Source organism: Salmo trutta, chromosome 1 (assembly GCF_901001165.1).
Source record: "Salmo trutta chromosome 1, fSalTru1.1, whole genome shotgun sequence".
Lineage (NCBI taxonomy): Eukaryota > Metazoa > Chordata > Actinopteri > Salmoniformes > Salmonidae > Salmo > Salmo trutta.
The window spans coordinates 52,300,364-52,323,325 of record NC_042957.1 but is presented as its reverse complement, the minus strand read 5'-3'; the positions used below and the strand labels follow the sequence as shown (position 1 = coordinate 52,323,325).

The 22,962-nt window shown below is 46.6% G+C and overlaps 1 protein-coding gene across 1 annotated transcript in view; it reads right to left on the bottom strand.

Annotated features, from left to right (window-relative positions):
- LOC115199403 (neurogenic locus notch homolog protein 1-like) overlaps positions 1-19,714 on the bottom strand; it is a 49,579-nt gene extending 29,865 nt beyond the window's left edge. Inside the window, exons 1-2 of the mRNA XM_029761892.1 lie at positions 19,420-19,714; positions 17,417-17,489 (exon numbers count right to left, since the gene is read on the bottom strand). Coding sequence (XP_029617752.1) covers positions 17,417-17,489; positions 19,420-19,483 — 137 coding nt within the window. The 5' untranslated portion in view covers positions 19,484-19,714. The remainder of the gene's footprint in view (positions 1-17,416; positions 17,490-19,419) is intronic.
- Between the last annotated feature and the right edge of the window lie 3,248 nt (positions 19,715-22,962).

The following is a 22,962-nucleotide window of genomic DNA, read 5'->3' as shown; positions in this document are numbered from 1 at the left end:
GGAGGGTATGGGTGGGGTATAGAGGGGGTCTGGTCCAGAGAAAATGTCTTTGGGAGGGTATGGGTGGGGTATAGAGGGGGGTCTGGTCCAGAGAGAATGTCTTTGGGAGGGTATGGGTGGGGTATAGAGGGGGTCTGGTCCAGAGAGAATGTATTTGGGAGGGTATGGGTGGGGTATAGAGGGGGTCTGGTCCAGAGAGAATGTCTTTGGGAGGGTATGGGTGGGGTATAGAGGAGGGTCTGGTCCAGAGAGAATGTATTTGGGAGGGTATGGGTGGGGTATAGAGGGGGGTCTGGTCCAGAGAGAATGTATTTGGGAGGGTATGGGTGGGGTATAGAGGGGGTCTGGTCCAGAGAGAATGTCTTTGGGAGGGTATGGGTGGGGTATAGAGGAGGGTCTGGTCCAGAGAGAATGTCTTTGGGAGGGTATGGGTGGGGTATAGAGGGGGGTCTGGTCCAGAGAGAATGTATTTGGGAGGGTATGGGTGGGGTATAGAGGGGGGTCTGGTCCAGAGAGAATGTATTTGGGAGGGTATGGGTGGGGTATAGAGGAGGGTCTGGTCCAGAGAGAATGTATTTGGGAGGGTATGGGTGGGGTATAGAGGGGGGTCTGGTCCAGAGAGAATGTATTTGGGAGGGTATGGGTGGGGTATAGAGGGGGGTCTGGTCCAGAGAGAATGTCTTTGGGAGGGTATGGGTGGGGTATAGAGGAGGGTCTGGTCCAGAGAGAATGTCTTTGGGAGGGTATGGGTGGGGTATAGAGGGGGGTCTGGTCCAGAGAGAATGTATTTGGGAGGGTATGGGTGGGGTATAGAGGAGGGTCTGGTCCAGAGAGAATGTCTTTGGGAGGGTATGGGTGGGGTATAGAGGAGGGTCTGGTCCAGAGAGAATGTCTTTGGGAGGGTATGGGTGGGGTATAGAGGGGGTCTGGTCCAGAGAGAATGTCTTTGGGAGGGTATGGGTGGGGTATAGAGGGGGGTCTGGTCCAGAGAGAATGTCATGTCATATTTCCTGTAATCCCTCGTCCCCTGCTCTGAAAACACTATCTGAATCGCATATCCCTGTTGCCCTGGCAACCTCACAGACGAACGAGCAAGCCCTGACACCCGACCAATCACCCGCCTCACCCCCCCACCCCCTCCCTCCCAAGCCTTCGTCCCCTTAGCTTTTTGTCATGGCTTGGCTGGGTTTATTTAGAAGCAAATGAACTATGTCTGGAATCTAGGGTGTCACCCAGGAAGAAACGAGGACAGCGCTGCGTCGCCACAAAGAGAGGTCTGGACGGACTGAGGAGGGGAAGGGGAACCGCTTGGAGGTTTAAAAACTAACAACACAGACTGACACTCAAACTCTTCTGAGGCCATTCTGTGCTGTGGCCATTTAAAACGCTGAAGAAAGAACCGCAGAACAGCCATCTTTTACGGCCTGTTGTTCTGTTCTAAAGGCCTTCACAACTCTCCTGGACAGACAGACAGACAGGGAATAACTTACAGCTACTTCTAGAAACTAGCGGATGTGAGAATGTATGTGTGTGTGTTTGTCTGAGGCACAGTGAATGAGACCAGGGCAGTCACACTCAAATCTTTTTGACTTCTATTCTGTTGATACGGCAGTTAAAAGTTTAAGGGAGAGAGGAGAATCTCAACCCGACGACTGTGGAGAGAGCTGCATAATGTGTAGATAATACTGACTGAGAGATGTTACAATTCAGGAAGTAAGGGTAAAAGAGTACGACTGGATTGTGAGAATAAATCAGGTGTGTGTGTGTGTGTGTGTGTGTGTGTGTGTGTGTGTGTGTGTCTGTGATTGAGCAGCAGCAGCGGTAGAGCAGGAGGGAATGCAGTGGAGAGATTGTTTGCTTTCCTTTAAAAACACAGAGTCCAGCAGCCAAAACACACATTCTTTTGTCAGGGCCTTGGCCATTGTCAACATGCTACTCCCGGAACACATAACTAGACCAGGGTTCTGTCAGTCTCGTGGCTGTGGAGGACGCTGTTTTGTCCTGCACCTGTGGTTCAGTCAGGCAGCCTTATCAGAATCTGGGAGTTCAGTTCAGACTTTTACAGCCATCTGGATTCCACCACTGTTGTGAAAGTCCTTGTCCACTGAGACTGCTGTAGTGTAGCCTCGCAGAGCAGTAACTGTTGGACCTTCGACCAGAGCCAGGGAGTGTTAAGTGTTTAGTGGGATGTGGAGAGAGCAGGTGTGTGTGTGTGGGGGGGGGTGGTTGGGGGATGTTGCGCAACCTCTGTCAAGATTTACTGAGGGCTGGCTCCTGACCTTTGAGGAAGAGAGTGTGCCAGAGCCAGACAAGGGGGAGGTCGGTGGGGTGCAGCGGGGCCCGGGGCCAGAAAAGCCAGGGTAATCTCCTCACGTCACAACAGACCTGAGGGTTAACGCCAGCTGTGGCCCCACTCAGCCCCAGCCAGCACCATGCATCTGTCCACATCTGTCAGAGAGACTCAGGCTGACTGGTGTTGGTCCGCTCTGCCAGAGCTTTACTTTACTCTTGCTAGAACAATGGAGCTATTCTGCCTGGCTGGTGGACGAGGCACGAACACCAACACACACACACACACACACACGATATTACCTCACAAACACTCACATGCAATGGAGGGACTTTTTACACCTTCAACCAAAAGGGCACCAACGGCAACAAAAACAATGCAAATAATCACATGGTATAATGTGCGCACACATGCAAAGAAACACCACAGAACACACCCAAACACAGGCAGGAACTTACAACCACTATAGTGTCTGGAAGAGGAGGGAGGCAGTATGTTGAGCCCATCACAGGGCCGGGGATCCACTGGGAAATTACAAAACAGGTGACAATGAGATTGAGCTCCTCCGACGTTCTACACTTTATGGGGGAGACTTCTGAACAACAGGAAGGGACCCAGACAGACCTACCGAAAAGACCCCTAACTCCTATGTTTTACATGTTGAAAAGCAGACTCTGTGTTCAGGCTGAGCGTGTGTTCCTCTCCAGATAAAGGAGACGTGATTTATCTGTGTGAATCAGGACACCTCCGTTCAGCCCGTGTGAGTGACAGTAACCCAGAGACACTTTTTCTGCTCTGTGGGTCATTGAGCAAGGTAACCTGAGCCCACCCTCTCAGACACAATACATCACCCAGCCTGACACAGGGGTCGTAGGCCAGCTCACCTGTGGACGTCACGCAGTAATCTGTGACACGGTTCGACACACCACGGTCACGGACTACAGAGCAACAAGTATGGATGAATGGCCTGATCCCCACTCAGACAGTGACCTATTCCACAGGTATTGTGAACCAACCAAAAGCCCATAGACAAATGGACAATAACAATAACAGGATAGAAAGCACAGCAGGGCCACCATCTTGTCATCCCCTTCAGCAGGAAGGAAGGAATCTCCAACCTCTACACTTCTGAGAACTGTCATGGATGTTTTTTCCTTCCCTTGTTTGCGAGCTTTTGCGTTGGGAGGAATTTATGAAGGTATGGAAATTTGGTAACCTCCAATAAAAGTCTCTCTGAGGCAGTGTTCGGCCCACAGCAAAGCACAGCCCCCGTCACCATCACCACCACCACCACCACCACCCCCACTACCACCACCATCACCACCATCATCACCACCATCACCACCACCACCCCCACCACCCCACCACCACCACCACCATCATCACCATCACCACCACCATCACCCCCATCACCACCACCATCACCACCACCATCATCCCCATCACCACCACCACCATCACCACCATCACCACCACCATCACCACTACGATCACCACCACCAGGAACCAGCAGCTTTGTGAGAGTCCATACTGACACCACACTGCCAACAAGAAGAGATCCTCCTCCCCCAACACCCCCTCTCCTCTCTCTCTCCCTGCTCTCCTCTCTCTCTCCCTGCTCTCCTCTCTCTCTCCCTGCTCTCCTCTCTCTCTCCCTGCTCTCCTCTCTCTCTCCCTGCTCTCCTCTCTTTCTCCCTGCTCTCCTCTCTCTCTCCCTGCTCTCCTCTCTTTCTCCCTGCTCTCCTCTCTCTCTCCCTGCTGTCCTCTCTTTCTCCCTGCTCTCCTCTCTCTCTCTCCCTGCTCTCCTCTTTCTCAGAGAGGAGCCAACAGGTTGGGGGTAGGAGAGAGTTTTGTGGGCCAAATAAAAGACCTAAAGTAGTCAGAACTGCATTGTGTGAGGGGGGGGGGGGGGGGTTGGAGCGGAGTGGAGGGAGGAGGGGCAGTGACCCAAACAGACAGTCTTTCAGGCCTGAGCTTACACGGACCAACAGATCTCAGCTGTAGCCTGGCAACAGTAACCCATGGTTGGGGAGAGGGTGAGAGGTGAGGGGGGCGTTTGGGAGAGACACAGGGTTCCGTGGAGACAGTTTGTAAAGTTCTGGAGAGCATACAGTATATACAGGTAACTTAGAGTTCAGTTAGTGACAGGATCAAACAGAATGACCATGATCAACTATAACTGTATGTGTGTACGAGAGTTTCCCCGTTTAAAGACCAACGTTTTATTGAACAATGGTGCTTGGCGACAGACAATGGAGGTATTGAAATGAGCAGAGGGAGGTTTGAGGAGCGCCCCCATGGCATGAATATTAACCATGTGAACATTAAGACAATTAACCTCCTCTTAGAGAAAAGCAAATATGAATCTGAGCAGTAAAAAGCTGTCACTAAACCCTCTTAACCCTCGAGGGGACAAGAACACATACGCCCATCAGTGAATTTCAAACTCCCGTGGCTTTGCTCGTCTCAATGCTCTTTGTAAGTCCTAGTTTTCTCTGATCAGAAGACTGCATGGACACGGTGCATTTCTGTACCTTGGCGTGACACATAAATAAGGGCTCAGTAATGCAGTAAACACACACATTTACCTCACATTAAACTGAAACATAGACACTGATTCTTTAGGAGACAATGCAACACTGAAGTTAAGAAATACCTCAAATGCCAACATCTTTTTTGGGGGATAAAAGAACTCCCTGAAATAGTTTGAATTGCAAAGCAGACGTCCATAACCACATCGCATGCATCCCAGGGTCGAGGTCTTCCAAAGCATTCTTCAATTTGCTCCACCACAGAACCCCACCCCACCACCTAAACTGAACCAGACTGCTGCAAAGCCTGAGAAAATAAAAGGCAATTTTTCCAGCACAAAAGGCAACTTCAAAAATCGACTTCCTCACAGAGTTTCTCAACAAATGATTCCCCGTCATGAAATGACAGAACTTCCCTTTCAGTATCTGGCATGTTTCTCACTGTGATGGTTCCAAGTTCATTCAGGAATAATGTATAGCCAGGCCTAAATGTGACTAATGATGATGAGACAGCATTTGTTCCAATCCAAAGACCAAGTTCATTTATCATAGTTGGCTATCCTACTGCTCAGTGAACATTTATTTCACAATGACTTTGGGAGAGAGCAATGAATGGATTCCAATATATTCAAACAAAAGCTTTTATGAAGACAGGCTGATGGATTAGAATGTGGAGTCCAAAGCAAACAGACCAGCACAGAGCGGACCGTTTTACAGGAGAAAGGCTGTGTGATAATCAGAGTCATTGGAGGTATGTTTACAAGACAGGGACTATCTTCCACAGTGATAAGAAACCTGGGGGAGAATGCTAGGAAAAGGGCCAAAGAATGTCCATTATCTCAAGCACTCTCACCAACAAACCGCTGGAGAAGTTTAACATGAAGGGTGAGGTCCTCACTTCTATCTCCTCTAACATCTCATAAACACCAAAACAAGCACTCGACAACGTGGGATTTGACTTGTGTCTTTCTGTAACCGCGCCTGGTTTCTTTCTACTTTAAAGATGGACTATGCAGAAATCGCTCCACCATTTCCTGGTTGCTAAAATTAGAATAGTTTCCAAAATGTCAGTTTATGTTAAAAAACATCATTGTACCATCTAAACCACTGTCTAATATATTTTATATAACCAAAAATATTGTGTTTTCAGCTGTTTGAAGCTGGTGTGCAAAATCGAAAGTAAAACTAAATTTAAGAGTGGGAAGCATAGAAAGAGGACACATAGAACAGATCTACTGCTTCTTTGACTTACTTTCAATGAGAATGACAGATCTTTAACTCAGATTTCTATGTGAATTTGGTCAGATCGCCCAAAAAGTTCGATATTGCAGCTTTAATGCACCCTGCTGCTCGGCGGCTACATTAACACATTTCTGTGTTGTGGAAAAGTGTGCTTGCCTTTCCTCTGGTCGTCTGAGGGAAGAACCCATTCCTTCCTCTCCTCAGCTAGTCTGGGTCTGAGAGGAGAGGGAGGGGGACATGGGGAGGAATCTCAATCTGTTGGGCTCAACCTCAGTTATTCCAATGACATGTCTCTTTAGAAGCCATAGTCTCCCAGCAGAAAGAGAAACAAGCAGGGGATGAGGCATCAGAGGAAGGACTATCCCTATCTAAGCACGAGATTTAGACATATTGGGACTGAAGCATAATGTAGTAATAATATAGGACTTCATCGCATATTTTCTTCCTCTTTGGGCAACACAATAATGGACAGTCTGACAATGATTATCTAGCTCAGTTGAGTGTCTGTGTCTGTGTGTCTCTGTGTCTGTGTCTGTGTGTCTCTGTGTCTGTGTGTCTGTGTGTCTCTGTATCTGAGTGCTGTGTGTCTCTGTGTCTGTGTCTCGGTGTCTGTGTCTGTATCTCTGTGTCTGAGTGCTCTGTGTCTCTGTGTCTGTGTCTCGGTGTCTGTGTGTCTGTGTCTCTGTGTATCTGTGTCTCTGTGTCTCTGTGTCTCTGTGTCTGTGTCTCGGTGTCTGTGTCTCTGTGTCTGTGTCTCTGTGTCTCTGTGTCTGAGTCTCTGTGTCTCTGTGTCTGAGTGCTGTGTGTCTCTGTGTCTGAGTGCTGTGTGTCTCTGTGTCTGTATCTCTGTGTCTTGGTGTCTGTGTCTCTGTGTCTGTGTCTCGGTGTCTGTGTGTCTGTGTCTCTGTGTCTGTGTCTCTGTGTCTCTGTGTCTGTGTCTCTGTGTCTTGGTGTCTGTGTCTCTGTGTCTCTGTGTCTGTGTCTCTGTGTCTTGGTGTCTGTGTCACTGTGTCTTGGTGTCTGTGTCTCTGTGTCTGTGTCTCTGTGTCTTGGTGTCTGTGTCACTGTGTCTCTGTGTCTCTGTGTCTGTGTCTCTGTGTCTCTGTGTCTCTGTGTCTGTGTGTCTGTGTCTCTGTGTCACTGTGTCTCTGTGTCTGTGTGTCTGTGTCTCTGTGTCACTGTGTCTCTGTGTCTGTGTGTCTCTGTGTCTGTGTGTCTGTGTGTGTGTGAGTCAGTGTTTGTTCTTAGTAGAGATTCCAAATATAAAACATGAAGGATTCACATGAGAAAAACAAGCAGGCAAGTTGTACCACAATCCCTGATGATGAGTTGTGGCAGTAACATGATTGCGTAGGGGACGCTGTTGGTGGTGTGGTCAGTGTGGATGGAGGGGTCAAGGAGGAGGAGGGCAGAGAGTAGTGAGGAAGCTGCTGTAAGCTGTACAGACAGACAGGATGTGCGTATGACAGCGGGTCAGAAGGCACCACTTCCTCTGATAGGGCCTGGGAACCACAGCCCCCCAGTTCTCCTCCAGTCCCCATGACCCAGGAGCAGTGGGGACAAACCCCCCTTCTACCCGCGACCTCCTTTCTCTGCTCAGACCCAACCACCACTGTCTCAGATAAATACACTTCATCTTCCCTTCTCAAATCCTATCTGCAGGTCCAACAAGCTGAATCCACAGGTTCCTTCAAGTCGGGAAGAGACCGCTGACTCCTTGGGAGTGAATCTCAATTGTGTTTACGCGATTCCATGGATCCTCTCTCATAGATGCATTTTGAGGAGGCGAGGGAAGAGGATGCAAGGAATCAAGAAACACAATTGAGATTCACCCCATGGAGTCAGCGGTCTCCTCCTGACATGACGGATTGGGGATGGCTCAATCTGCCTGTCAACCAGACACGAGAGACCTGTGGTTCCCTCCCGCTGCATGTTGGCGTGAGAGAACCTAATTGTCTATCTATCCCACCAGTCATTCCAAACATGCCGTTTTAAACGAGAGCCTGTGGTCAGGGTGTTTGAAGCATTCCTGAGAAGCCTGCAGGATGAACGGGCTGGAGGTGAGCAGGACAATGCACTGAGAGGAGCAGCAGAGGGGGAGAGGAAAGGAGGGATCTTACTCGGCATTCCTCTCTAATCCAGCGTGACGACGCCAGAGAAAACACTACTATCCCCAAGGTGCTCCGGGCCAAGCCAACAGTACTAACTAACTGTGTTGTCCGCCTGCTTCGCTCTGCCTGTCACCATGTGACTGCCCACCTGGATTTTACTGTTGTTGATGAATTAATATTGTTTCCACATCACTGCAGCAAAACAAAATCAATGTGATGATGTTTAACTGATTGGATTTGCATAAAGTCATCAACGTAAGGGAATTCATGATCTTTTTATGTACCTAAATCCAATGACATGGTGCCATTTTGTGTTGATTTCATGTTGAATTCATGTTAGTTGACAACTCAACCAAATGTACATCAGAATTGTTGTTGAAATGACATCTGTGCCCAGTGGATGGGGGATCTGTGTCCATCTCTCTTTTAAGGTGGATTGGCTCTGTTCAGGGGTAGTGCACAGGATTACATCTCAGGGATGGGCAACTTTAATGGGGGTGGGGGTCACAAAAAGCTGAAAACGTCATGGGGGGGGTCTGCATACCTATATCCATACCCACATATGCAACCTTTTGGGGGCCCAAAGCGAAATTTGAGGTTTTAGAGTTCATTTCCTACAATTCTACTCATTTTGCCATGGGGCAGATAGAAATGTTTGCAGTTTTTAATATGATATCTGACTGAGATTGACTAATAAAATCAATTGGGGCCGTCCGGTCGGTAATTCACCATGAATACTACAAGTTTAGATAGCTGGCCGCAAAACTAACTTACAATCTAAAAAATGTTTGCCGATCAGGGCTAATTGAGTGACCCCCAGTGACCCATCCAAATCAAATCCCTGGTCTATCTGGTTTGGATCCAAATGACAATAATCACATTCAACAGAACCTGATGCATTTTTCATGAGGAAATTCTGAATTCTGCTCAGGTCTTTCTTTCCTCGTGGCAACTGAAAATAAAGCAAACATTAACACATAAAACCTTACTACACAGAGCTCCTACTACACAGAGACCCTACTACACAGAGACCCTACTACACAGAGACCCCAGGACACAGACCCTACTACACAGAGACCCTAGGACACAGAGACCCTAGGACACAGAGACCCTAGGACACAGAGACCCTACTACACAGAGCTCCTACTACACAGATACCCTACTACACAGAGACCCTACTACACAGAGACCCCAGGACACAGACCCTACTACACAGAGACCCTAGGACACAGAGACCCTAGGACACAGAGACCCTAGGACACAGAGACCCTACTACACAGAGCTCCTACTACACAGATACCCTACTACACAGAGATCCTAGGACTGAGACCCTACTACACAGAGACCCTAGGACATAGAGACCCTATGGCCACAGAGACCCTACTACACAGAGCTCCTACTACACAGAGACCCCAGGACACAGAGACCCTAGGACACAGAGACCCTACTACACAGATACCCCACTACACAGAGATCCTAGGACAGAGACCCTACTACACAGAGACCCTAGGACACAGAGCTCCTACTACACAGAGCTCCTACTACACAGAGACCCTAGGACACAGAGACCCTACTACACAGAGCTCCTACTACACAGAGACCCTAGGACACAGAGAACCTACTACACAGAGACCCTACTACACAGAGCTCCTAGGACACAGAGTCCCTTCTACACAGAGCTGCTAGGACACAGAGCTCTTACTACACAGAGACCCTACTACACAGAGACTCAGAGACACACACACACACACACACACACACACACACACACACACAGGCTGAAGTGGCTGTTCCCTATCAAACTGAAAAACTGTCCCTCGTTCATCATGTCCTAAGAGGCCGGGAGCTTCCATGGAGGTCATTAAAACACAACACTTACAATTTATAGACCTCACTCTGCTACACTCTGCTACTGAGGTCACATCACAGCTATTACAGTTTGTCTCTGTGAATGGTTCGTCCTCTGACAAATCAATTGTAAATTTCGGTGTTCCTCAAGGTTCCGTTCTAGGACCACTATTGTTTTCACTATATATTTTACCTCTTGGGGATGTCATTCGAAAACATAATGTTAAATTTCACTGCTATGCGGACGACACACAGCTGTACATTTCAATGAAACATGGTGAAGCCCCAAAATTGCCCTCGCTAGAAGCCTGTGTTTCAGACATAAGGAAGTGGATGGCTGCAAATTTTCTATTTTTAAACTCGGACAAAACAGAGATGCTTGTCCTAGGTCCCAAGAAACAAAGAGATCTTCTGTTGAATCTGACAATTAATCTGGATGGTTGTACAGTCGTCTCAAATAAAACTGTGAAGGACCTCGCCGTTACTCTGGACCCTGATCTCTCTTTTGAAGAACATATCAAGACTGCTTCAAGGACAGCTTTTTTCCACCTACGTAACATTGCAAAAATCAGAAACTTTCTGTCCAAAAATGACGCAGAAAAATTAATCCATGCTTTTGTTACTTCTAGGCTCGACTACTGCAATGCTCTACTTTCCGGCTACCCGGATAAAGCACTAAACAAACTTCAGTTAGTGCTAAATACGGCTGCTAGAATCCTGACTAGAACCCAAAAATTTGATCATATTACTCCAGTGCTAGCCTCCCTACACTGGCTTCCTGTTAAGGCAAGGGCTGATTTCAAGGTTTTACTGCTAACCTACAAAGCATTACATGGGCTTGCTCCTACCTATCTTTCCGATTTGGTCCTGCCGTACATACCTACACGTACGCTACGGTCACAAGACGCAGGCCTCCTAATTGTCCCTAGAATTTCTAAGCAAACGGCTGGAGGTAGGGCTTTCTCCTATAGAGCTCCATTTTTATGGAATGGTCTGCCTACCCATGTGAGAGACGCAGACTCAGTCTCAACCTTTAAGTCTTTACTGAAGACTTATCTCTTCAGTAGGTCCTATGATTAAGTATAGTCTGGCCCAGGAGTGTGAAGGTGAACGGAAAGGCTGGAGCAACGAACCGCCCTTGCTGTCTCTGCCTTGTCGGTTCCCCTCTTCCCACTGGGATTCTCTGCCTCTAACCCTTTTACAGGGGCTGAGTCACTGACTTACTGGTGTTCTTCCATGCCGTCCATGGGAGGGGTGCGTCACTTGAGTAGGTTGAGCCACTGACGTGGTCTTCCTGTCTGGGTTGGCGCCCCCCCCTTGGGTTGTGCCGTGGCGGAGATCTTTGTGGGCTATACTCGGCCTTGTCTTTGGACGGTAAGTTGGTGGTTGTAGATATCCCTCTAGTGGTGTGGGGGCTGTGCTTTGGCAAAGTGGGTGGGGTTATATCCTGCCTGTTTGGCCCTGTCCGGGGGTATCATCGGATGGGGCCACAGTGTCTTCTGATCCCTCCTGTCTCAGCCTCCAGTATTTATGCTGCAGTAGTTTATGTGTCGGGGGGCTAGGGTCAGTCTGTTACATCTGGAGTATTCTCTTGTCTTATCCGGTGTCCTGTGTGAATGTAAATATGCTCTCTCTAATTCTCTCTTTCTCTCTTTCTTTCTTTCTTTCTCTCGGAGGACCTGAGCCCTAGGACCATGCCTCAGGACTACCTGGCATGATGACTCCTTGCTGTCCCCAGTCCACCTGGCCATGCTGCTGCTCCAGTTTCAACTGTTCTGCCTGCGGCTACGGAACCCTGACCTGTTCACCGGACGTGCTTGTGGCACCCTCGACAATTACTATGATTATTATTATTTGACCATGCTGGTCATTTACGAACATTTTAACATCTTGACCATGTTCTGTTATAATATCCACCCGGCACAGCCAGAAGAGGACTGGCCACCCCTCATAGCCTGGTTCCTCTCTAGGTTTCTTCCTAGGTTTTTGGCCTTTCTCAGGAGTTTTTCCTAGGGAGTTTTTCCCAGCCACCGTGCTTCTTTCACATGCATTGCTTGCTGTTTGGGGTTGTAGGCTGGGTTTCTGTACAGCACTTTGAGATTTCAGCTGATGTACGAAGGGCTATATAAATAAATTTGATTTGATTTGATTTATTACTGTTTCCATCCCTCCATCGGCCTGGCCTCACAGACAGACAGACAGACAGAGAGAGAGAGAGAGAGAGAGAGAGAGAGAGAGAGAGAGAGAGAGAGAGAGAGAGAGAAGAACATATCTTTCAGATCCATCCATCCCTGCCGGAGGATCTGAAGCCATTGTGCAATCTGTGGTGGGGTCCACTGTGGGCTTTGAAAGACACAACACACAGAGGATAGATAAACCGTTGGAGGAGCTGGGGAAAAACACACAGAGACAAAGAGCGTTCATCCCCAATAGCAGTGAGAGAGAAAGGGAGCATGTTCAGAGAAGAGGAGGCCTCCACTCCTCCACGCACGAGCCCGTCTCTCCCAGCATGCGGCCAGCAGGCCGCTCAATGGCAGCACCTGGCCCTCCGCTTGCTCCCCCTTTGTCAAAGATCTGACTTCACTGGATTACCATCACAACATCCACCAGCTGTCCCCTACACCCCCCCCCCCCAATTCTTCCAGCTGGATCCACTCTGAATGACACCCTCTCAATCTGCCTAATTATCTCCAGCACTCCAGCGGCCCCTCCGTTGCACATTCCATCTACACACAGACATACGGGGCAGGGCAGGGCGGAGCAGAGGGGGCCCGTGGCCCTTCAACTGACTGCTCACCTAGAGGGCCACTCTCTCCGTGATACTCAACCTCTTCACCATCAAGTGCACCACACGTCTGTCTGTCTGTCTGTCTGTCTGTCTGTCTGTCTGTCTGTCTGTCTGTCTGTCTCTGGGCTTTGTGCTCCCTTGGCCTTGTGTTCAATTATGGGATTCAGAGAGAGAATGAGGGACAGAGAGAACAACAACGTTCTGTCCAATGATGTGTGTATGTTTTGTACTTTCCCCAACCAACCAGGATGTTGATGTAAGCAGGTGCATCAAGAGAAGAGAAAAGAATAGCTAAGACTCATAATACGACACAACAGGGAGTATCGTGCCCTGAAGCCAAAGTACTAGATCCAATATACTGTTATCATGATTCAGAGAAGAAGAACAAATCACTTGGATCGCTGTAGTGTGTGTTACAGGTGCATCAGCATAGTAGTCCCTCCCAGGCCAGACCAGCCAGCCCCTACACCTATCAGAAGTGACCCATCCTGCTGGCTCAGTGAGACGGTGGAACAGGTTCCAGAAGGATTACTCCTGTAATCTGCTATCCACTACACGTCTGAGACCCTGCTCGTTCACCTTAGACAGGGCCACAGCAGTGAACCATGAGGGGGCCAGACAGACAGGGCCACAGCAGTGAACCATGAGGGGGCCAGACAGACAGGGCCACACAGACAGGGCCACAGCAGTGAACCATGAGGGGGCCAGACAGACAGGGCCACAGCAGTGAACCATGAGGGGGCCAGACAGACAGGGCCAGACAGACAGGGCCACAGCAGTGAACCATGAGGGGGCCAGACAGACAGGGCCACAGCAGTGAACCATGAGGGGGCCAGACAGACAGGGCCAGACAGACAGGGCCACAGCAGTGAACCATGAGGGGGCCAGACAGACAGGGCCACAGCAGTGAACCATGAGGGGGCCAGACAGACAGGGCCACAGCAGTGAACCATGAGGAGGCCAGACAGACAGGGCCACAGCAGTGAACCATGAAGAGGCCAGACAGACAGGGCCACAGCAGTGAACCATGAGCGGGCCAGACAGACAGGGCCACAGCAGTGAACCATGAGGGGGCCAGACAGACAGGGCTAACAGGGAGGGAGCAAAGCTTCATGGTTCTGGCATGCTTAGAGCAGAGTTTTTGAAATGTATTTATTTGATTTATTTTACCTTTATTTAACCAGGTAGGCAAGTTGAGAACAAGTTCTCATTTACAACTGCGACCCGGCCAAGATAAAGCAAAGCAGTATGACACATACAACAACACAGAGTTACACATGGAGTAAAACAAACATACAGTCAATAATACAGTAGAAAAATAAGTCTATTTACAATGTGAGCAAATGAGGTGAGATAAGGGAGATAAAGGCAAGAAAAGGCCATGGTGGCAAAGTAAATACAATATAGCAAGTAAAACACTGGAATGGTAGATTTGTTGTGGAATAAAGTGCAAAGTAGAAATAGAAATAATGGGGTGCAAAGGAGCAAAATAAATAAATAAATATAGTAGGGGAAGAGGTAGTAGTTTGGGCTAAATTATAGATGGGCTATGTACAGGTGCAGTGATCTGTGAGCTGCTCTGACAGCTGGTGCTTAAAGCTAGTGAGGGAGATAAGTGTTTCCAGTTTCAGAGATTTTTGTAGTTCGTTCCAGTCATTGGCAGCAGAGAACTGGAAGGAGAGGCGGCCGAAGGAGGAATTGGCTTTGGGGGTGACCAGTGAGATATACCTGCTGGAGTGCGTACTACAGGTGGGTGCTGCTATGGTGACCAGCGATCTGAGATAAGGGGGGACTTTACCTAGCAGGGTCTTGTAGATGACCTGGAGCCAGTGGGTTTGGCGATGAGTATGAAGCGAGGGCCAGCCAACGAGAGCGTACAGGTCCCAGTGGTGGGTAGTATATGGGGCTTTGGTGACAAAACGGATGGCACTGTGATAGACTGCATCCAGTTTATTGAGTAGGGTATTGGAGTTTAGTATCATGTTTTTATGTTTGCCAACCAGACAGAGGATACATTGGTATCTGGGGCAGTAACAATGACAATAAATAAAGATAGAATATTATTGTCACCTGAGAACAGAGGAAAATAATACCCATGTTGCACAACTTCAGAGAAGGACCTGATCAACAGCTTCTGCTCTGAAACATCAGGTAGAAAAATCCACAGGTTGATTTCAAACAGAGAGCTAATGGCTAGTTTCTGAAACATCAGGTAGGAAAATCCACAGGTTGATTTCAAACAGAGAGCTAATGGCTAGTTTCTGAAACATCAGGTAGGAAAATCCACAGGTTGATTTCAAACAGAGAGCTAATGGCTAGTTTCTGAAACATCAGGTAGGAAAATCCACAGGTTGATTTCAAACAGAGAGCTAATGGCTCGTTTGCCCTCAGTGATTTTCAGGTAAAATCTCACGTGTCTCACCAGCTCTCTACAATTTCTTCCTAAAGCTACCACTTTTATCTCTACCTGCTATTTCTCTCTCTCTCTCTCCATTCCTCCCTCACTCTCCTGTGCCCTTTCCTGTTCTCACCCTCTCCCCAGCTCTCAGCTCTCCTGATGGTGCCCGGTTACAGTCAGGTATCTGGGAGAAGAAAGGCTCTTTTCTGCTGTTGTGGATCTCCAGTTACACTGGGATCCCAGGGGATGGGGCTGGGGTGGGGTGGGTCCTCCAGTCGCCTCTGTCTAGGACTAGGACTGGTTTGACCACTCCGATCCTCTCCCCCGTTGGCCGGGCTGAGGCTACGCTGCCTGTCCCGGTCATGGCACCGCTGTGGGCGTGTTACCATTTTGTGTGGTACGGCATTTAAATGTCCTATTGGGAATCTCTTCTATGTATCGCTGTTGACACTGACCCAGAGGGGTGATTACGCTTGAATGGATAGTCCTCCACGCCCCATACATATAGACACACAGCACCAAGAAGCTGAGGAACACAAAGCATGAACACACTACACACTCTCTGGAAAGCAAACACTAACCCAGTGACGTGAGGCCATTAAAGTTGGGAGATGAATGAATACGCTAGGTCCAAGTTCAAGGGTTTAACCATGTACAATAACACAGTAATGACCAGTAGAAGGTTGAAGCATAGGCTAGCTGGTAGCAGAGTTATGTGAAGACACTGAGAAGTCTTTTGCTCCAGAAAGTCTAACCAGTTTGAAAACAGAAGAGAGCTCATCTCACAAAGAACAGTTTGAGGAGCTATTAACACAATTATACATTTCCCCAGCGCTTTCCCTGCTTTAGGTAATGATTTGAGAACTATATTGTCGCTTGTTGTATACTGGCTGCCACTTGTATACCTTTATGCGGTGTCTGTGACTGATCTGTTTTCAGACAGGTCAGAACTGGGATGTAAGTAATGAAATGAGGTGGCAGTGTAGAAAGTTCCAAGCAAGCAGCAACTATAGTATAAACTACTCTGGTGGAATCAGTGGTCCATCCATAGCCTACATAGGGAGCTACTATACAGCCTGGATGAGAAACTCTACTGAGCATTGGAATGATGCTTGGTGACGTCAAATAGCCTTTAGCCCAACTGTAGCATGAAGGTGAGGGTCTTGTCACCAACCAAAACGACTGTAGTGGAGGGAAGCTGCCTGTCAGCCAATCTCATCAGACAAAAGTAAAAACCAAAGGAACCAGCATTATTTTTCCATCCAATTCTCAGCTCTGGTCCAACTTCAAACCCTAATGTATTATAGGCTTTGGTTTTCCCAATGGTAAAAACCCTAACGGCCCCCGCGCCATCATCACACTGTATTTGTTTCCCACGTACCCCCTCGCCTACTGGAAAAACAAACACCCCTAATCACTGTGAACGCCGGTGAGAGCTCACACAGAAAATGTCCAAATCAGGCGGGAGAGTAAAAACAGCAGCCCCTGGCTCTCATGATAACAATCATGTTGCTCTCGCTCTGAAGGACTGGAAGCACGACCTCACCGATATACAAACCGTGGGAAACTCTCAGAATCAATTCTGCTGGTTACGAAACAATCCATCGAATTGCGTATAAAGAACACCTTAGTCATGCTATGACCAGTTTAATAGTGTAATTTATGTTTCACAAAGCTCTTCATCTTCAACAGGTGCAACTGCAAGTGAACGGTGTGTCACAAGCCAAACAAGTCCAGTCTGGAACTCCATTCAACCTGTCTCGTGTGTATCCATGCATTGTTCATTATACACATTACACCCCAGGTGGTTGTTTGACTGCAGATTGAAACATTTCATTAAACGTGTAAAATGTTCACCTTAAACACTTGCCATTGTCCACATTGTATCGATAACCACCCAGCACTTGGCTGAGCTCCAGCCCATTGTGAGCGCGGTGCAGCTCCAGTAGTTTGCAATGCAATGATTTACTAACCAACGCTAAATAACACAAGTTCTGCATACTGATACAAATGACTAAACTATGCCTACTTGAACCGTTTCTACACCATAACTCCTCAACTAATCGTGACAGCCTACTCATAGGCCTGGGCCTGGCCTGGGCCTGTACTGCTTTCAGACTTCCTCCTCATCATGTCACCATTTGGAACAATGTAGGCCTGCAGTGAATTCGTACATGTGTGATCCATAAAACATGATGTTGCACTTACATGCATTGCGAGGGTGAGTCTATGCACGTTCCTCCATTGTCACAAGGTCTGTATTTATCCACGCAGCGGAATCCTGTGGAGAGGAAGGAGAGATGAAGGGAGTCCTGCCCATGGTGATCAGGCCCTTTTCTCAGGGCAGGTTTGAAATATTCATTTAATCCAAACATTTGATAGAGCATCCTATATCATTTGTGGGAGGAGAAGTGGGCATTTAATTTTTTTTAATATATAATCAAATTACACTTTTCTGCCATTCAGAATCAATCATTCCAACATACCGGTAAGCCATGTGCTGGATTTCAAACATGTTGCTCTTGGCTAGACAGTTCCATTTTCCCACTCGTTAAAATGACACTTTATGGACACCCGCTTACATGGGAACGTTTTGTTGACTTTCTTGGCAAGAGCTGATAGCGTTATCTGCGACTGAATGCAGATGCATGCTGAGATCGATGTAGACAGGGGAAACGAGATAGGATTCCATTTCTTTTACATAGATTCAAAATCGTTTTAGTAATAATAGGTTTGATATGGTAATTATTGACTATATGGGATAAGTATAAGAATATCTGCCAATCCGTTTCGTTATAGGCATAGCCTATAAGCCAATGAATGGTTTCCATAATTTGTTTAATTACAGTGTAATGTAGCCGACTCAAGTTGATTAATGTTCAGGGTTATTGCAAGATAATTCATTAATTCAGAATTCAGCTTCCCTGTATACAACCAATCAAATGTTGCTACCATAAACTACCATTTTACCGGATGTCAACAAAATAGAGCCATTAGTTACTTTCTCAACAGTAGGCCTATCAAAAGATTGTCGCGAACAAACAGATCTGGAAGTCACAACCCTATCAAACATCCATCCAAACGGTTTGTCAGCCATGTGTGGGAGTTTGTTACACAGCGTAAACAGATACGTGACCTTTTTTAAATCATGTTATTATATTCTAGCACTCACCCCATCCCCCACAGCAACACAGTTCAATTGTTAAAAGCTCTTTGTTCAGATAAGGAGGGGGTAAAGTTGGCTCCTCACCCCCTTCACTCACAAACAAAGTCTCACCTTATACCCCCACGAACGAAGATAATAGACTTGAATGAAATAGGGAAAATATTTATCTCCTACAAGACATAAATATCGAATTCCGTGTTCATGTGAGTAAACCGTGCTTCTAGCCTACAACTTGTGGACGAATGCCCGAAGTAACTTTCTTTAAACGGTTCCATTCCGCGTTCCGTTGTTGCGGCTTGTACCGCGCTGCCAGCCGCGCTCCACACCGCCGCTTGTCATTATGTTCTCACCGTGGCGATCAGCCTCGCAACGTTACCCACAGAGACGCATACCAATCCCACCATCCCGCAGAGACAAGCGGGTTCTTTGCTGTTATCGGGTGCAATCTGTAAACAAAAATCTCACCCATACAATAGAAGATACAACATTTGTATCAACCTCCACAAAACACCTCCCAACTTCCTTCCATTGAATACATTGGGCTTTGTCACTCAACACTGCTAGAAGATAGAATAACTTCAGGGGGCAAATATTCCAGGATAGAATCCTCCCTGTTCACTACCAGTCTACAAAGATCATTATGCAAATAAAAAGTTTCGTAGCCTATTACTGTAGGCTAAACAAAAACGAATGCTTGTTATCTAGTTATTAACCCGTTATGAGAGCCTTCGTGGGTGTTATATTAACCTGTCAGAAATCGAACTTTGAACGCCACTAACAACCAACCATGCTTTTGTAAATGAAATGCTTAAAACAAATCTTTGTAGCCTAGACTAGAGATCAGCTAGCATGTTGCCTGGCATGTGCTTCAATCTGATGCCATTTAAATTGCGCAGCGCACAGGTGACAAAATGTAACGTTAACAATTTGTGAAAAACGGAAAAAGCTAGAATTTGTCCAGACTTGTCTGCTAGCCAAATTTAGAAAGCTCACATACACATTCATTGGAATTTATGTTACTGTCAAATACATTAATTGTCCTTACCTTCGCAATTATGGACCAAGAATAAAATTGGTAAAAATATCCAAACTTTATAATTCCCCCCCATCTCGGTGGAAATTTGTCCCAACTTCTCTTTGAAGTGTTAACTTAGCAGTAATACATCCTTTGAGTTCACCGAGAGATAAAAGTTCCAAGAGGCAGTGTCTGGGATCTTCAAAAAGTTAATTAATCAACTAAAAGTAAAAACGGCGTATAAATCGTACAGGTCCTATCCCGGATCAGCGTTGGCAGCTCGGACACTGCTGTTGTGCGTCTCCTCCTGCAACTTTTGAAAAACGATTTTTTTTCTTCTCAGCTTGAAGTCTGCGCTGGGAAACAACTTGGTATCACTCCGCCCTCCTTTCCTCCCCTTTCCGCTCGCAGTAACGGGTTACACTCCGCTCAAGACAAATAGTCCGCAAGCCACCCCTCAATGGACAGGGTAAAGTGTTTTTTTGTTGTATGTCATTAGCAACATTTAGGGAGAGACCAGTCTTGTTGTCTTTCAAGATTATGACATATAACGGTACCATTTAGGTATCTTATCTCTCACTTGAAAATCATTTCAAAGAAATAGTAAATTATCTAATTAATATGACAGCACATTAAGACATACATGTAGACAGCCAGTTTATACTGGCACTTCATATAGAGTTTTATCAGCATTGTAATCGATCTGTAATAGCCAATCTAGAGTAGACTTACCATAAAACATCTTTGCCATTACTACTTGATATGATCTGTTGTTATTAACTTGATAATAACAGATAACACTCTTTGTAGAATAACAGCATGTTTACAGTAGAGTGTGATGGACTACTGTTTTCCTGACAATGCGCCTCTTGTTATCCTGACAGGAGTGTGTCTGGGTGCTACTTGTTTGTTTGTTTGTGTGTTTACACTTGAAGCTTTGCAGATAAGACTGTGAATCATGTTTACACGATGGAAATGAGAGCAGACATCCCTGTTACCACCCTTTATACCGCTACTGTCAGGGCTACAGGCCTCTCTTTCTCTCAGCCTGCCTCTCCAGCGTCCACAGCCCTGTGTCAGTGGACTCATTTTTTACAGCCGCTGTATAGTGCCTCGGTTGTTCTGTGTGCTCAGAGCGGAGCCGGTCGCTTACAGAGACAATAAGCGGGATTTGAATGAGAAAAGGAGTCCGGCATTATGACACAGTTTCTCTCCGCGGGGGACTGAGGTGAAGGGGGGTAGTAGCACACTGACATTCTGCTCCTGGCCTGGAATAAATGAACAAGGTCTAGATAGGGGGTGTGAATGTAGCTCGTTTGGAGTGGAGTTCGTTACAGCCAGTGACGTCACTCTATAGGGGTAATTGAAAAGAGCTTGTTAGGGCCCACCAGACACCTGCCTCTTTTGGCACCGACCCTCTAAAACTTGTGTTCTGCTGTAACCATCCCAGTCAATAGCCGGATTCAGCAGCGTATACAATGGTTGATGATGTACACATGGTGGGTGGATGAGTTCATTTCTTCACCAGCACCACCAAATCATGTTGATGTTCTCACACTGATATAGCCACTGGATGCAAACTCACTCTCGACCAAGACTCTCTGACTATGTGTGAGTGTCTCCATATGTTAACGAAAGACAGATGTAGAGAAGAAGAGAGGTTGCGAGTGTGTGTGATCGGGTGAGTTTGTGTATCTCACCTGGCTGGCTACAGTTTTGTCTTGCAGCCACAGGGCTTGTGGTATAACCTCTCCATATGGGTCATGGCAGGCTCCCGTCTGTGTTGAGAGTCCTTTCCAGCTGGAGGACTTCCCAGAGAGGGTTTTCTCCCTGTGTGCTGTAAGACAGAGAGTCTGTTAGGGGAGTCTATAATCACCCAGGAACTCCATGTCTGACTGTGACCGCCTTATTATCCTTCATCTTTCCCTGATGACTTTCACAATAGAGGTCAAAATGGGCAGTTGACCAATCCCAGCTGCAACCTTGTCATACGCTCATATATCTCAGTAGAAATTGCTGTTGGAGATGTTATATTTGGGGGTAATGGACCACTGAGAGGAGCATTCCCCAGCACCACAAAGTCGTTTGGGGACACTTTTGTTTGTGTGTGTGTTCTGGTATTTCCGATTTATGCACGGCACTGGCCCGGCACGCCCTGCACCTATATCTCTGTCATATCACTGAGTGAAAAAGTGTGTCAGTGTGTGTGTGTGTTTCCCTGTGCTTACAGCTAGCAGGCTGTTTGGCTCTGTTCCATAGAGGTTGTTCTACTCTGACAGTGCTTTGACAACAGAGGTGTTACCGATCAGTCACATCACTACTGCAGTAAATACAGTGTAATAATACAGTGGAACAATTTACAATATTCTTGTAACACTGTACTTACTGTAAAACAATAATTACACTGTTATAACAACACTGTAGTTAAGTGTTACGGTGTGTAAGTGTATAAGGTAATCCAATAAGCATCGCAGACACAGGCGTGCCAGTGTAGAGCCTTGACACTATTTGATGTGTAAAAAATATTGGCCTATTAAAGCTGCACTATGTAACTTTTTGGGTGACCTGACCAAATTTACATAGAAAAGTGTGTTGTAGATCTGTCATTCTTATTGAAAGCAAGTGTTAGAAACAGTAGGTCTGTTCTATGTGCGCTATTTCTATGCTTCCCGTTCTTAAGTTTTGCTTTTGCGTCTTTTACATTCGGTTTTGTACACCAGCTTCAAACAGTTGAAAATACAATATTTTTGGTTATAGAAAATATATTTCACAGCGTTTTAGATGGTACAATGATTCTCTACACTATACTTGCTTGTTTTGTCACATGAACTGAAATTAAGGGTGAACTATTAGAATTTTAGCAACCAGGAAATGGTGGAGCGATATCTGCATATTGCATCTTTAAGGATAATGGACCACAGCCCAGTTAGTTGGATTTTGGAGCACACAGTGGAACCAGAGTGGGACAGCAGACGGAGTAGCGTGATCAAAAGCATAGTTATTTACAGTGTTGTAGGTCTACAGTGCAAAAGTGATGTTGAGGATATTTACAAATGTACAGTCCAGGAACATTAAAAAAAATGGTTGTAGTAGTAGGTTTTCAGTTGAAAACAAATACAGGTTAAAAGGATCCAAAGAAGGATAGGCCTACTTACTGTAACAACCAAACACTGTAACAACAGCACGTTGTCTATACACCACCAACATCAGGTGAAAAAGCGCATATGGCTTAAATAGCATGAAAGTGAAAATGATCATAATACGACCTAACAACAGGTGGATCCATTCATGATTTTTTTAAATAAATAAACACCTCAACGAGATTCAATAAACATGTATTTTACATCAATACACACAGTGGTAATTGGAAATAGTATTAGCCATTTAAATTAGCACAAAATGTAATATTGTCACTGACAATTCAGAATGGATTATACCTAACTATGTGCGTGCACTACACAGGTAAAGTAGTGCATGAGAAGGGCATGCACGCTCTCTAGAACTCCCAACATGAAGACAGATATTGACAGGAACAGAGTGGGGAAATGGCGGCGAGTAGTGTGGTCAAAATGG